We start from the raw sequence: 13,191 nt of genomic DNA, 5'->3' as shown, positions 1-13,191 counted from the left end.
ATACATACATATATATCTTAAACTGAACATGTCCAAAACTGAACTCATTATCTTTCTCCCCAAACTTTCTCCTCTTGTGAACTTCTCTTATTGTCAAGGATACCACCATCCTTCCAGCCACCCAAATGTCATCTTCAGCTCCTTGCTCACTCTCACCCCATATATCCAATTTCTTGCCCAGTCCTACGATTTTGGCTTTTACAACATCTTTTATATACAGGCTCCTCTTTCCTTTGTCATAGCTACCATCCTGCTGTACAGCTCCTTCTCCATAGGAAGACAGAAAGCACCTTCACTTATATCTCTTCCCATTCCAGATCATCGTTTACCCAGTAATTTTCCAAAAGCACATGTATTTCTGACCATTTCGCCCATCTCCTCAAGTTCCAATTGATCCCTATTACCTCCAGAATTGACTAGAAAATCCTCTATTTGTCTTTTCCTACTTTCTGAATTTTCTAATATTTTATTCCCCTTCAAGTATTCCATAATTCAGCATCACTGATGTCCTTGCTGTTCTTATACAGCCAGTTCTCCATTAATGTTCTGTGACCTCTCCTCCTTCTGTTCTGTGGATCCACCCCTTCCAAGGTTCCGTGGCTTCCGTCCCTGGGACACCCCCTTTCCCCTCGGAATGGAGAACCTCTACAATGAGATGTACCTGAGCTGCTGCCCCCTGCCATCCCCTTCCAGGAGACAAAGCCAGGCCCAGCCCTGTGGTGTCCTGCCACAAAATAGGAATTTACACACTGTGAGAAGTGTGTGCATATGATACTTTTACTCAAGGCTTTTTAAACCAGCTGTCCCTTATGAGTGGAGTGCTTTCTTTTCTTTCTCTGCCTCCTGGCTTCCTTCAAGACTCAGCTCCCATCCCACCTCCTGCAAGAGATCTTTGTTGCCCCCTCCCCTCCACCATTCCTTCTACTCTATTCCTCTGAAATTGCCTCCATTTATCTTGTACATATATTGCATCTACAGAGTTGTTCACCTGCTGTACTTAGTCAGTAGAACGTGAAATCCTTAGGGACAGGACCATGTTTTTGTCTTTCTATGTATCCCAGTATATAGTTCCTGGTAAAGTAGCCCTCTATTAATGAAAATTGGCACTATCCCTACAGAGGAAAGACTAAAAATTCTTCAGAAGTAATGAAAGATTGGGTGACTTGCCCAACACACACAGTCAATATTTATCAGAACCAGAACTTTATTCCAGATCTTTCTGACTCCAAAGTTCATTCTCTACTCATATGTACTGATGCTTCCTACCTCAGATAATTATTTGTGTATATGTGTGTATTTGTGTCTACATACATGTCTTTACACTCATACACGTATACATAACATGCTACAGTACATACATATATATTTATACATACCCATGTATTATATATATAAAATACGTACACATAGAAAGACATGATAGACAATTGCTTCTGATTAAAGACCAGGAATAGCCATCACTTTTTACCTTTGTGATCGGAGCTTCAATGGTCATGGAGTGGATCCTTGCCATAGACGGATAACGGCGATTCGCAGACTTGGTGCTGTGGAGACAAGATATATATGCCTTAGAACAAGAGACTCCAAAGGACATAGTCTCGTTTCTGGAGGTGGAAGCCATCTGGAAGCTTCAGGTGGGAACTGTTCCTGATGAGGTTCCTCTGAGAACTGCTGCAAGCCCTGCTCTGTCTTCTGGGGGACCACCACACTGCTCTTCAAGAAAGGATTGGGTTCACTTGTCCCAGAAGGGTCAGAAATCTGGCCATCATCTGCAGCAGCCCAGCCAGAAAGGACTAGATTTGTGCAGAATGGATGACAGGAGTAGAATTACATCTGATATGAGAAATCCACTAAAGAGATCACTGCAGACAAGATCAGATGATAAAGACCGCCCCCCCCCCCCCGAAAGCCTACTATTGCCACTGCTAAAGCCCTGGTTTGCACATACCATAAATATTTTCAGATTTTCAACTATACGTCTAGCATGTAGTTGGTAGACAAATGATGAATAAATTGATTTATTAATTGCTTCCATAAGCAGGATTTTTGAAAATACATCACTTCTAGACATTGCTATTATATGTATATTATACAACATCCATAACAAATTATATATTCTTAGCTTTTAGCAATGTAAAGTCTTTCTTTATGGTTATTGCTATCTATTCCTCTCTCCCTACCTCTCTCCTTCCTCTTTCTTTCCTCCCTCCATCTTCCCTCCCTCCCTCCCTTTCTTCCTTCCTTCCTTCCTTCCTTCCTTCCTTCCTTCCTTCCTTCCTTCCCTCTTTCCTTCCTTCCTTCCTTCCTTCCCTCTTTCGTTCCTTCCTTCCTTCCTTCCTTCCTTCCTTCCTTCCTTCCTTCCTTCCTTCCTTCCTTCCTTCCTTCCTTCCTTCCTTCCTTCCCTATTTCTGTCATACTGCTAGAAGATAGTTGAATTAGGCCTAGCATTAAAGTCTTTTGACTTCTGATTGGGTCTTTCTATTCAACCTCAAGGATAACTGTTCAATTTACTAGTAGTAGAAACTTGCTAAGTCATAATCTAACTTATTGGAAGTTCTAATAAAATGTGGCTTGACCTAAAGAAGAAACACATTCATTAAATGTCCATTTCCTAGCTGTTCCAAGTACTTCAAGTGCTTGCTAGTTTAGTAGAGGTGTCCAGTGAAAAGCATAAATTAGTCCTCAAACACAGGGAGATGAATGTCTTGTCAGGTGTTTGATTTTGCAGTATAATACATGCACAAAATCAATAAACAGTGATATGTAGTAAGGGATGGATGTTGAGAAATGAAAAAGCAGATGGAGGCAGAAAAAGGGTTTTTTTTAAGCTTAATTAAGATCACGAAACAACATTATAAGGAAGAAATTATGCCAAGTGTTCCATATGCCCTTCCTTTGAACCAAAGTTTAACAAAAAAACAACAACAACAACAACAAAAAACCCCAACCCCAGCCCAAAACATATGTAGGAGTCATTATGATTTAAGCATCAATTAAATTGCCTTTAATTCACAAAGGGCTGGTGACTTCATCTCCACATAGGCTGGGATATGACCTAATGGATTTGTCCTAGGATTCAGCAGATTTAGCAGGTAGATGGTACAGTGGATGGACTGCTGGACCTGGAGTCAGGAAGACTCAAATTTGTGAGTTCAAATCTACTTCAAGACCCTGTACAAGTCACTTAATGCTGTTTGCCTCAGTTTCCTCATCTGTAAAATGATCTGGAAAAGGAAATGGCAAACCATTCCAGTGTCTTTGCTAAGAAAATTCCAAATGGAGTCATGAATAGACAGATAAAACTAAAAACAACTGAAAAACAACAAAAGGATTCATAGATTAAGTAAAGTGCTCAGGGTTAAGTGGTAGAAGAAGAATTTTAATCTAGGCCTCTCCTGAATTCAAGTCCAGCACTCTATCCTCATCACCTATATAATTAGAAGAAAAATACTCCGAAACCTTATAAATTTTTTTAATTTATCAAAACATGTTTACAGATATTCTGAAAGTCAAGTTTCTTATTTCCTTGGATGATTTTAGCTCTCTCTTATATATGTTAGTCAGTTGTCTTTCAATGATGTCTTCCCCCTCTTATTTTCTGCAGTTAAAAAAACAAATAAAAATGTGAGGTTTCTTACCATCACTACTTCGAGATGTTATTGATTTAACATCAATAGATTCTTTCCTCCTGTTCTTATATCTAAACGAGTGAGACTCTAAGAAAATGAAATTAGAAGAGAAAAATGATTACTTTGCAAATAGTCCTCTGTACACTTAAAATTTGCCTCCTTTACTATAAAATACCATACTATACTATAAAAATTTTTAAGAAACAGTAAAATATGAGTTCTTAAAATAGTAACAAATACACAAGATATTTTCAGTATTATTCAATTTTATCAGTATAATGATATTCGTATTTCTTTATACCCTATTAATGAAGCTTATTGTCAGAGAGATATTTGGTATGATTAGGATAATATTTCTTTGAAAATAAAAAATATCCATTGTAGAGGAACATTTGTGACTTAGAAATAATATTAAAATGCTTAGAGCCAGTGTAGCTTCTTTCTCATCTAAATGTTTGATTCTCAATAAGGGTATCCTTTCCATTGGTCTGCACTGCCATCTGACCACAACATCTCCCATGTTATTATTTTCCATGTCTTTCCATAATCTTCCATAGGGGCCATCATCCAACATATTCGTAGCTTTCTTTTGTTTTAAGAAAAAAAATTAAAGAAAAATTAAACTAAATTAAAATTGAAATATTTATTTTAAGTATTTTAAAGATGCAGTGCAGCCCATTAGGTCTTTCCACTTACTACCTACTTCCTCTTTTGATTACATGTGATTTTTATTATGTCACCCTAGGTGGTATACTGCTGCTTATATATACTCACTATACTTTCTTAGATTTTCCTTAGGAAAAAAAGCAGCTTTAATTGCTTAGATATTGCAGTGCCCCTGCTTTATAGTCAGATTGCATTACAAAACAAAAATCATTGGTAATGTGATAGATTTTTGTGGGAGCTAAATGCTTGAAATCATTGAAAACAACATATTAATCTCCCAAATTCAATATATCTCATTTCTTCCTTTTGTTCAATCCAAAGATTAGCTTATTATCTATCTAGAGCATACACACACACACACACACACACACACACACACACACACACATATATATATATATATATATATATATATATATATATATATATATATTTATATTTCCATAAATCTATCTCTTTGGTAGAGGTACTATCTTCAATAGGGCAAATGGCAACTTTGCCTTTTTATTCTGTGTATTTCTTTTAAGTGTTCTCTCATAAAACCTCTATAAAAGATCTATTCAATGCACTGAAAGCATTTTTCAAGTATTTTAACACTTTGAGGGTACCAAAGCAACATTCAGATTTTGCACTTGTTACTTATCACTTTCATTACATGTCCATTTCATTTTCGGGCATATAAAATCTTTTGAGTAATTATGGATCTCATTAACTAGACTTTATGTTGTTGTCAGCATAAAGTCCTTTATCAAAAGGGAGAATTAGTGGATTTCACTAATTATATAGAATACATTTGCTAAACTGTCACATGAAGATCAAGAGTCTAATCTTTGAATATGACAATTTAGAGTAGACACTATAAATGTGATTCATTTCCACTGGTCTACCTGCTTTCGCTTACCAAGGTATAAAATGTGTTAGAGTGTTCTCACCTGTCTGAGACTTGTCTCCTGAATCACGATGAATCTTGTGTATCTAAATTTGTTTAAAATAAAATAGATTATTCAAAAAAAGAGAGAGATTTAATTTTGTTCTTTTTTGAAAATTCCACAGAAAGTTTTCTGAAAATGTATATTGATTCAAATATGAAAAGAGGCAACAAACACACAATGTAGAATACTGCAAATTCTAAGGCACCTTCATATATTCACAGAATCACAAAACCACAGCAAAGGAAGTATCCCAAAAGGTCACTTAATTTACTGCCCATTATCTCTGATAGCACATTTCAATCATGGGAAATCTAGCATGGTTTTTGAAATCTCTTGGCATAAAGTGATTCAGACTTTGTTGCTAAAATAAACTTACATGTTTTAAGAGGGTATATTATTGTATTCCTTTGGCTCCTATTTAATCAATGTATTGTTAAAAAATTGAAATATAATATTGATATAAGCACAACTATAGAGTATTTTTTAAAAAAATCTTAAAATGAATCTTGAAGTTCATTAATTTCAATAATATGAGCAACAGTTAGAAGACCCTTGATAAAATACATTTTTTTCCTCTCAGTACAGAGAGATTATTGGTACAGAAGTTTCATATGTGGCCAATGTAGTCACTTGGGAGTTTATCGTTTTACATAACTGGTTATCTTTGATACAAGAATGGGTCCTCGGTATGGTGTAGCTGGGGGAGCTGGTTATTAGGAAGTGATTGTGATTTTTTAAAAATCAATGGAATATTTTTTAAAAGAATATGCAATTAACTTGTGAATTTTTTTCTTTAAAGAATAAGAGCTAGTTGATTATATGATTAGCAAGATGTTCAATAAGCTGTTTTCAGCATAACTTCTGTACCCTGTCAACCTCAAAACTGTAGTGTACTTAATTTATATTAATTACATCTGAACCAAAAACATCTCCATACAAGATAACACTTTCACTTTCTGAAATAATTGTGGAGGATCAAATTGCCTGAAGTTCCCATGCACTCCTTTTTTTGATGCTCAAACAATATATTTGTTGATTTAGAACAACTAAAAAGCCTCTCAAAAAGTGTAATGATGCACAACTTAAAATATCATCCTAGAGATCATACAGTAGCTGCTTATACAGTTGTATAGGAGTCTTTATTTTCTGTGTATGTATCATGGACTCCTTTGGGATTTTGGTGAAGCCTAGAGATCCCTTCTCTGAATATTTTTAAATGCATAAAACAAAATACATAAGATTACATTATGTTGAAATAAAGTTATTAAGGAAAATAATATTTAAGAAGTTCAGAGGTCCCAGGTGAAGAATTTATGGGTTAGATAAGCACTTTTCATCAGCATTTGCCATAAGTCATTGATCTAGATTGAGGAAAATATTTGTGGGTTATTGAACTGTCTGTAGTGTTGTCTCCTTCTCTGCTCTCTTTCCTGTCTTTCCCTCCCCATTTTCTTTGTCTCTCTCTCTCTCTCTCTCCTCCAACTCTTTCCGTTTTTCCTCTCTTATTCTCTCCTTTAGGTACATAGAGAACGCTGTAATTAAAACTGAACCAAGCAAAACAATTATATTAGCCAGTTAAAGACATGACAAAGTCACATCTGTTATTTCTATTTTCTGGATAAAATAGAGGCTTTTGATTTTTTATTTTGGTATAAGGATAATGAACACATTTTTTAAAAGCTATTTTTTTTAGCTATCAGTCCCTAGGAGTCAATACTTAAATGTATTTATGATCTAATTTATGTAAGTACTCATCCCAAGAATGCATATTGTAAGCCATCCACATTTTTCCATCTTGTATGCCTCTTGACCATGTCCTCCCATAAATCCACTGGAGGGCACCCACCCAATGCCCACTTACTCTCACCGCTCCATCTCGCCTATGTGTTGCTCTGTGTAGATACAAACCACCCAACTTCTACCTTTGCTGGTCCTGATCCTGACTCCCCATGACAATGATTCAGTTTCAACCCAACCTGCTTTGTAAGAGGAGAAAACACTGAGAGTCACATAACAGAAAGAAGGCACAACTGAGGGCTGCAATTCTAAATCCCCCTCTCCCATCAGAATCTGCACATGGACTCATTGGTGCCTCCTTGCTCCCTAAATAGAAATAGGCTGGAAAAAGACTATACAGCGTACAGTGGGAAAAGGAGGAGTCAAATAGTGAGAAGGAAAGCATAACTACCAAGGACAGAGGGAAGAGAATAAAAGCAAATGAGCCAAGAAAGAAAGGCTGGGCATAAAAGTAAACAAATTTGCAATAAGATATTCTCTCTCTCTCTCTCTCTCTCTCTCTCTCTCTCTCTCTCTCTCTCTATCTATCTCTCTCTCTCTCTCTCTCTGTCTCTCTCTCTCTGTCTCTCTGTCTCTCTCTGTCTCTCTCTCTCTCTCTCTGTCTCTCTCTCTCTCTCTCTGTCTCTCTGTCTCTCTCTCTCTCTCTCTCTGTCTCTCTCTCTCTCTCTGTCTCTGTCTCTCTCTGTCTCTGTCTCTCTGTCTCTCTCTCTCTGTCTCTCTCTCTCTGTCTCTCTCTCTCTCTCTCTCTCTCTCTCTCCATACATATGAATAACCAAAAATTTTGAAAATAAATAGCAAAATTATAAACATTTTGTATTTTCCAGAAATAATTGAATAACAGTGAGACACTTTGAAACAGCACAAAAGGAAAATAAAATTTTAAAAGTAGAAATTATGAAAACTGTCAGAAATTAGAGCTGTCAAAGAAGAACTAAACAGATAACTTGGAGGACCTTGTAGAGAATCTTTTAAAAATAAGAGAGGATTTGAAAAAGATGATATATTTAGAACTCAAAAAATATAGAAGAGAAAGAAATTTCGTAAAAGATATGCAAAATATAATTTAAAAACACAAATAAAAGGGGCAGCTAGGTGGCTCAGTGGATAAAGCACCAGACCTTAATTCAGGAGGACCCGAATTCAAATCTGGTCTCAGACACTTAACACTTCCTAGCTGTGTGACACTGGGCAAGTCACTTAACCCCAGCCTTAGGCAAACAAACAAACAAACAAAAAACACACAAATAAAGACAGATGTGCTCATATATACACCCTTCTACTGGGGAGGCTGAGGCTAGTAGCTAACTTGAGAGTTTTGAACTACAAAAGAAGTCCAGCATCCAAGGAACGAGGTCTATGGAGTTGCCTAACATGGGAACAAAATCAGTCCAAGTTAGAAATAAAGCAAGTCAAAGCTTCAATTCTAATTGAACACTTCCAGACCATGTGAGATAGGGAGCTCTATCATTTTTTTATAATTCAAAATGGCTGCACTCAAAGACAGGATGGACAGAAATAATTTAAATATGATATATTATTATTAAAAATGATTGAATATTATACTCCAAAAGATGTAAGAAAAACATCCAGAATCTGAAAACAGATGGGAAAGTATGACGGGTGGAATCAGGTATCTCACCATCTGAGAAGAGTCCCAAGCTTAGAACTCTAAGGCATTTATTTACACCTTGGAATAGCTATAGAGGAAAGTAGAATTTGAATAGCCATTTACAGTCAGGCATCTATGTGAAACACGAGAAAGGAGTGCAATATCGTATTCTGAAAAAGCAAAGGTGATCTGAATGTAATCCAAAACAAAACAGCCCACAAAACAGAATCTACTCACCAATGGAAAAATATGGACATTTAATAAAAAGGAGAAATTTAAGTCATTCCTTTGAAAGAAAAACAGTGAGTAATTAACCTACAAATATTCCAAATAGAAAAAAAATATAACAGCATTTCAGGAATCTAGTTAAAAGCAATCCCTATAGGATAACTTATATTTCTGAAAATATGCATCAATTATTAAGAGAAAAGATCAATTTATAAGTTTACAATTAACAAAAAAGAAGACATCTTAAATATAATAGATAAAATTAAAACAAAAGACCATAGAAATAAATGATGAGCAAAAACTACAAGCTCATTTAACACTAAAAAAAGTATTAAAAAACTCTGGGTAATTTGATTTTAAAAAGAGAGAAAGAAAAAAAAATCAAATGACCAAATTAAAAAAGTGAACCAAGTGAATAAATAATGAATAGAGAGTAAATAAAAAGAATTTCTATAATCACCAGTTATATGCCAGCAAAATGGAGAATGAAAAGGATGATTGACTGCAAAATTATAAAATAACCAAAAAATAGAGATTTTACATCACTAAATTCTAGAAGAAACATTAAACAAGCCACAAATGAACTACCAAAGGTCGGAGAGCCTTGATTTAAGTAAATTCTAGCAAATGTTTAATGTGTAAGTAATTCTTATGCATCAAAAGTTGTTCTCAATACTTGAGGAAAAGGTATTTTATCCAGCTCTTTTTACAATAACAATTGTAGTCCTAATACACAACCAGGGAAGGATAAAGCAGAAACAGAGAACTATGGATTGATATTGTTAATGAAGGCTGATTCAAATTTTAAAAATAAAATTCTATCAAAACAATTAGAACATATATGTGTATATGTGGGTATGTAAATTATTCATTACAATCAGTGCTTCTAGACTTTAACTATATTTAATATTATAAAGCAGAAGTCATCAAAATAAATAAAACAGGATTAAAATAGAAAAGTGTATCAATGGAATATATTAGAAAAATAAGATCAGAAACAATCTAACAGTAGTTTAATATCTGAGAAATCCAATAATATAAACTTATCTTCTTATTTGATAATAATTGTTAGAAAGATACAATTTGATATAAAATCAAAATATTGTAGTATACTACAGTATACTACAATAAGTTTCAAATTGATGCCTGACTCAAATATAAAAAGTCAGATAACAAAGATTAGAAGAGAAAGGTACTTTCATAACTGTGGCTAGGAAGAGTTTTTATTTAAAGTTTTAAATATATTTTTCTTTCTTTATAAATACATTTCCCAATGCATTCCTCTACTTTCCTCTCCCAAAGGGCTATTGTTCATTTTTTTGTTCAGTTGTTTAAGCTGCGTTTGACTTTTTTATGACCCTATTTGGGATTTTCTTGGCAAAGATACTGGAGTGAGGTACCATTTTTTTCTCCAGCTGATTTTACTATTGGTTGGTTACTGTTCTTCCTTTTCAAAAAGGAGCAAAATGACATCATTTGTTAAAATTGAGTTCCAGTGTGTCTGACAGTGGCTGACAGATCAATACAAGCTCAGGATGCTTAGACACCAATAGTCCCTAGGAACATTTGAAATGGATTTTTTTTTGACTGAGGCAATTGGGGTTAAGTGACTTGCCCAGGGTCACACAGCTAGGATGTATTAAGTGTCTGAGACCAGATTTGAACTCAGGTCCTCCTGACTTCAAGACTGGTGCTCTATCCACTGTGCCATCTAGCTGCCACCTGAGATGGATTCTCTAGTTTTATGTATCTTGCATTTCTTTTGGGCTAATCCAATTCTTCTTTGCTCTTAGAGTCCAGCACCTTCTCTGAGGAGGGTGCGCCATACTGGGTGGTCCTGAGCCATGTCATCCAATGAATTCTAAAGTTCTTAAGGGAGACCTTGAGAGTGCCCTTGTAAAGCTTTTTGTGACCATCTTATGGTTGTTTTACTGATGAGGAAACTGAGACAAACAAGGTAAAAGGACTTGTCCAAAATTATATAACTAGTAAGATTTGAGGACAGATTTAAGATGAATCTTCCTGATTCCTGGCTTGGTACTAGCCATGCATCCCTCATAACAAAGAATAAAAAAGAGAAAAAAAAATCAGTTCAAAAAGACAACACCCTGTTGTTCTCCACATGAATATGCTAAATTGGGACTATTTAAATATTCAAGGGATAGAAATTCTCATGAAAGCTAAAATAAACAATTTTTATTTCTTAAAATTATAACTTGGCCAAAATCATAAAGATAGTAAATATCAGTTGAGAATATCACAAGTAGAGGGCTTATGGGGAGATAGGGGTGTTGGAGTACACATACAGTAATAAATATAATGTTAAAACAATGCCATTAACAATAATTGGAAATCAATACATGCCCCATCAATTTTAAAACTGCCTCCTTATTCATCATCAGTTTCTTTAGGATTCACAATTGTTGATGATCATTTACACTAATAACCAGTGGGAAATTACCTTAATACGAGTAATCATAGATAGTTCTACTGTAAATGGATCTTATTTGCCTTTTGTCAACTTATGTTCATGAGAATTACAAATAAGAATGATTGGGGGCACCTTGGTGGCCCAATGAATAGAGTTCGAGGCCTGGAGTCTTCAAAACTAGTTCAAATCTAGCCTCAGACATTTATTAGCTATATAACTCTGAGCAAATAAATCTCTATATGGTTCATCTGTAGTAATTTGTTTTCATGTTTTATCATCTATAAAATGGGATTAATAATAGCCTACCTTGCTGGGTTGTTATGAAGATCATAAGAAATGATATTTATTAAGGGCTCAGCACAGTGCCTGGCAATAGTAAGCACCATATAAATGTTTTTTATTATTATTATTACTATTTTTCCTTTATTAGATTTGCACTTTTTGGTTAAGATTTACGATTTGATCAGTGTGGGAACAATTTTCCCCAGATTACAGATAAATTACATCACAGATCCATAATTATATGCAATTTATAATTGTAGCAAGTTACCTGGAATATTGAGAAGTTAAGTAGCTTGCTCATAACTGCATAACTAGAATGTACGAAGAAGCACAGATTCAGGTCTTCTGGACTCCAAGCCCAGCCTTCCATTACTCTAGCATCAAAGTGATTTTCTCTCTTTCCCCCCCAATATATGCAGATATTTATATAATTATCTTGCTGTACCAAAAAAATCAGATCAAAAAGAAAAAAAAAAGAAAGAAAACAAAATGCAAGAAAACAACAACAGAAAGAGTCAAGATGCTATGTTGTATTCCACACTCTGTTCCCATGGTCCTCCCTCTGGGTGTAGATGGCTCCCTTCATCACTGAACAATTAGAATTGGTTTGAATCACCTCATTGTTGAAGAGAGCCATGTCCATCAGAATTAATTATTGTATAATCTTCTTATTGCATGTGTAATGATCTCCTGGTTCTGCTCATTTCAAAGCGATTCTCTATGCATGCTGACATGAATAGGTCCTTCCTACATCACAACTAAAATTCATCTCTTAACAAATATCTTGACTAGACAAGCATTGGCAGTTAAGTGGGACAGTGGACCCACTGTGGATATTCTGGAAGGCTCATCTTCAGTTCAAATCTGACCTTAGACACTTCCTAACTGTGGAACTCTACACAAGTCACTTGGTCCTTTTTGCCTCAGTTTCCTTATCTGTAAAATGAGTTGGAGAAGGAAATGGCAAACCACTCCAGTATCTTTGACTAGAAAATCCCACATGAGATCTACAAATAGAAAGACTCAACTGAAAAATGACTGAACAACCCAAGATAGGAAGCCAATCATCTATTTTACATGTTAGCTAAAACTCAGATGAAAACTTTAGATTTAGGCCTAGAAGGGACCTTAACAGCCAACTAGGCTGGAGAGTGACTTACTTAAGGTCATTCAAGAACTAAACAGCAAAGTTGGGATCTAAACAGAAATCCCTCATCTCAAGATCCAGGATCCTCTCCATCAGGTCACACTATGTTTTAGACTTTGCAGTCACCACAAAACTATAAACACAAAGTCACATCAACTCTTAGGGACAGAAAGTTTACCATGAGGCACAGGTAAAAAGTAATTGCAGTTCTATTTGTGTTTCTATTTTGAAGAACAAACATTTGTTCCTGCCTTCTGATAAATATAAAAGTGAAAAGTGGAAGGGGAAAATTTTGATGTATTCTTCACTCAGATTCTTCCATATAATTCTAGAAATCATTAAGAGCTGTTATATGACAAACACTCATCTGTGATATCCTGCCTATAATGTGACTAAAGTCTGTGACTCATCCTTTTCCACATGGATAAGGCCTTTTTATTTTTTTCTGTAACCAACTGTTTTATAGTTTT

General features: G+C 35.1%; 1 protein-coding gene across 1 annotated transcript in view; it reads right to left on the bottom strand.

Moving 5' to 3' along the window:
• The window catches only part of PDE8B (phosphodiesterase 8B), a 275,081-nt gene that overhangs the window by 33,025 nt on the left and 228,865 nt on the right, over positions 1-13,191 (bottom strand). Inside the window, exons 11-14 of the mRNA XM_074282330.1 lie at positions 5,228-5,270; positions 3,639-3,716; positions 3,115-3,122; positions 1,469-1,537 (exon numbers count right to left, since the gene is read on the bottom strand). Of these exons, the coding sequence (XP_074138431.1) occupies positions 1,469-1,537; positions 3,115-3,122; positions 3,639-3,716; positions 5,228-5,270 (198 nt within the window). The remainder of the gene's footprint in view (positions 1-1,468; positions 1,538-3,114; positions 3,123-3,638; positions 3,717-5,227; positions 5,271-13,191) is intronic.

Source organism: Sminthopsis crassicaudata, chromosome 1 (genome assembly GCF_048593235.1).
Source record: "Sminthopsis crassicaudata isolate SCR6 chromosome 1, ASM4859323v1, whole genome shotgun sequence".
Classification (NCBI taxonomy): Eukaryota; Metazoa; Chordata; class Mammalia; order Dasyuromorphia; family Dasyuridae; genus Sminthopsis; species Sminthopsis crassicaudata.
This window is presented reverse-complemented; position numbering and strand designations above follow the sequence as displayed.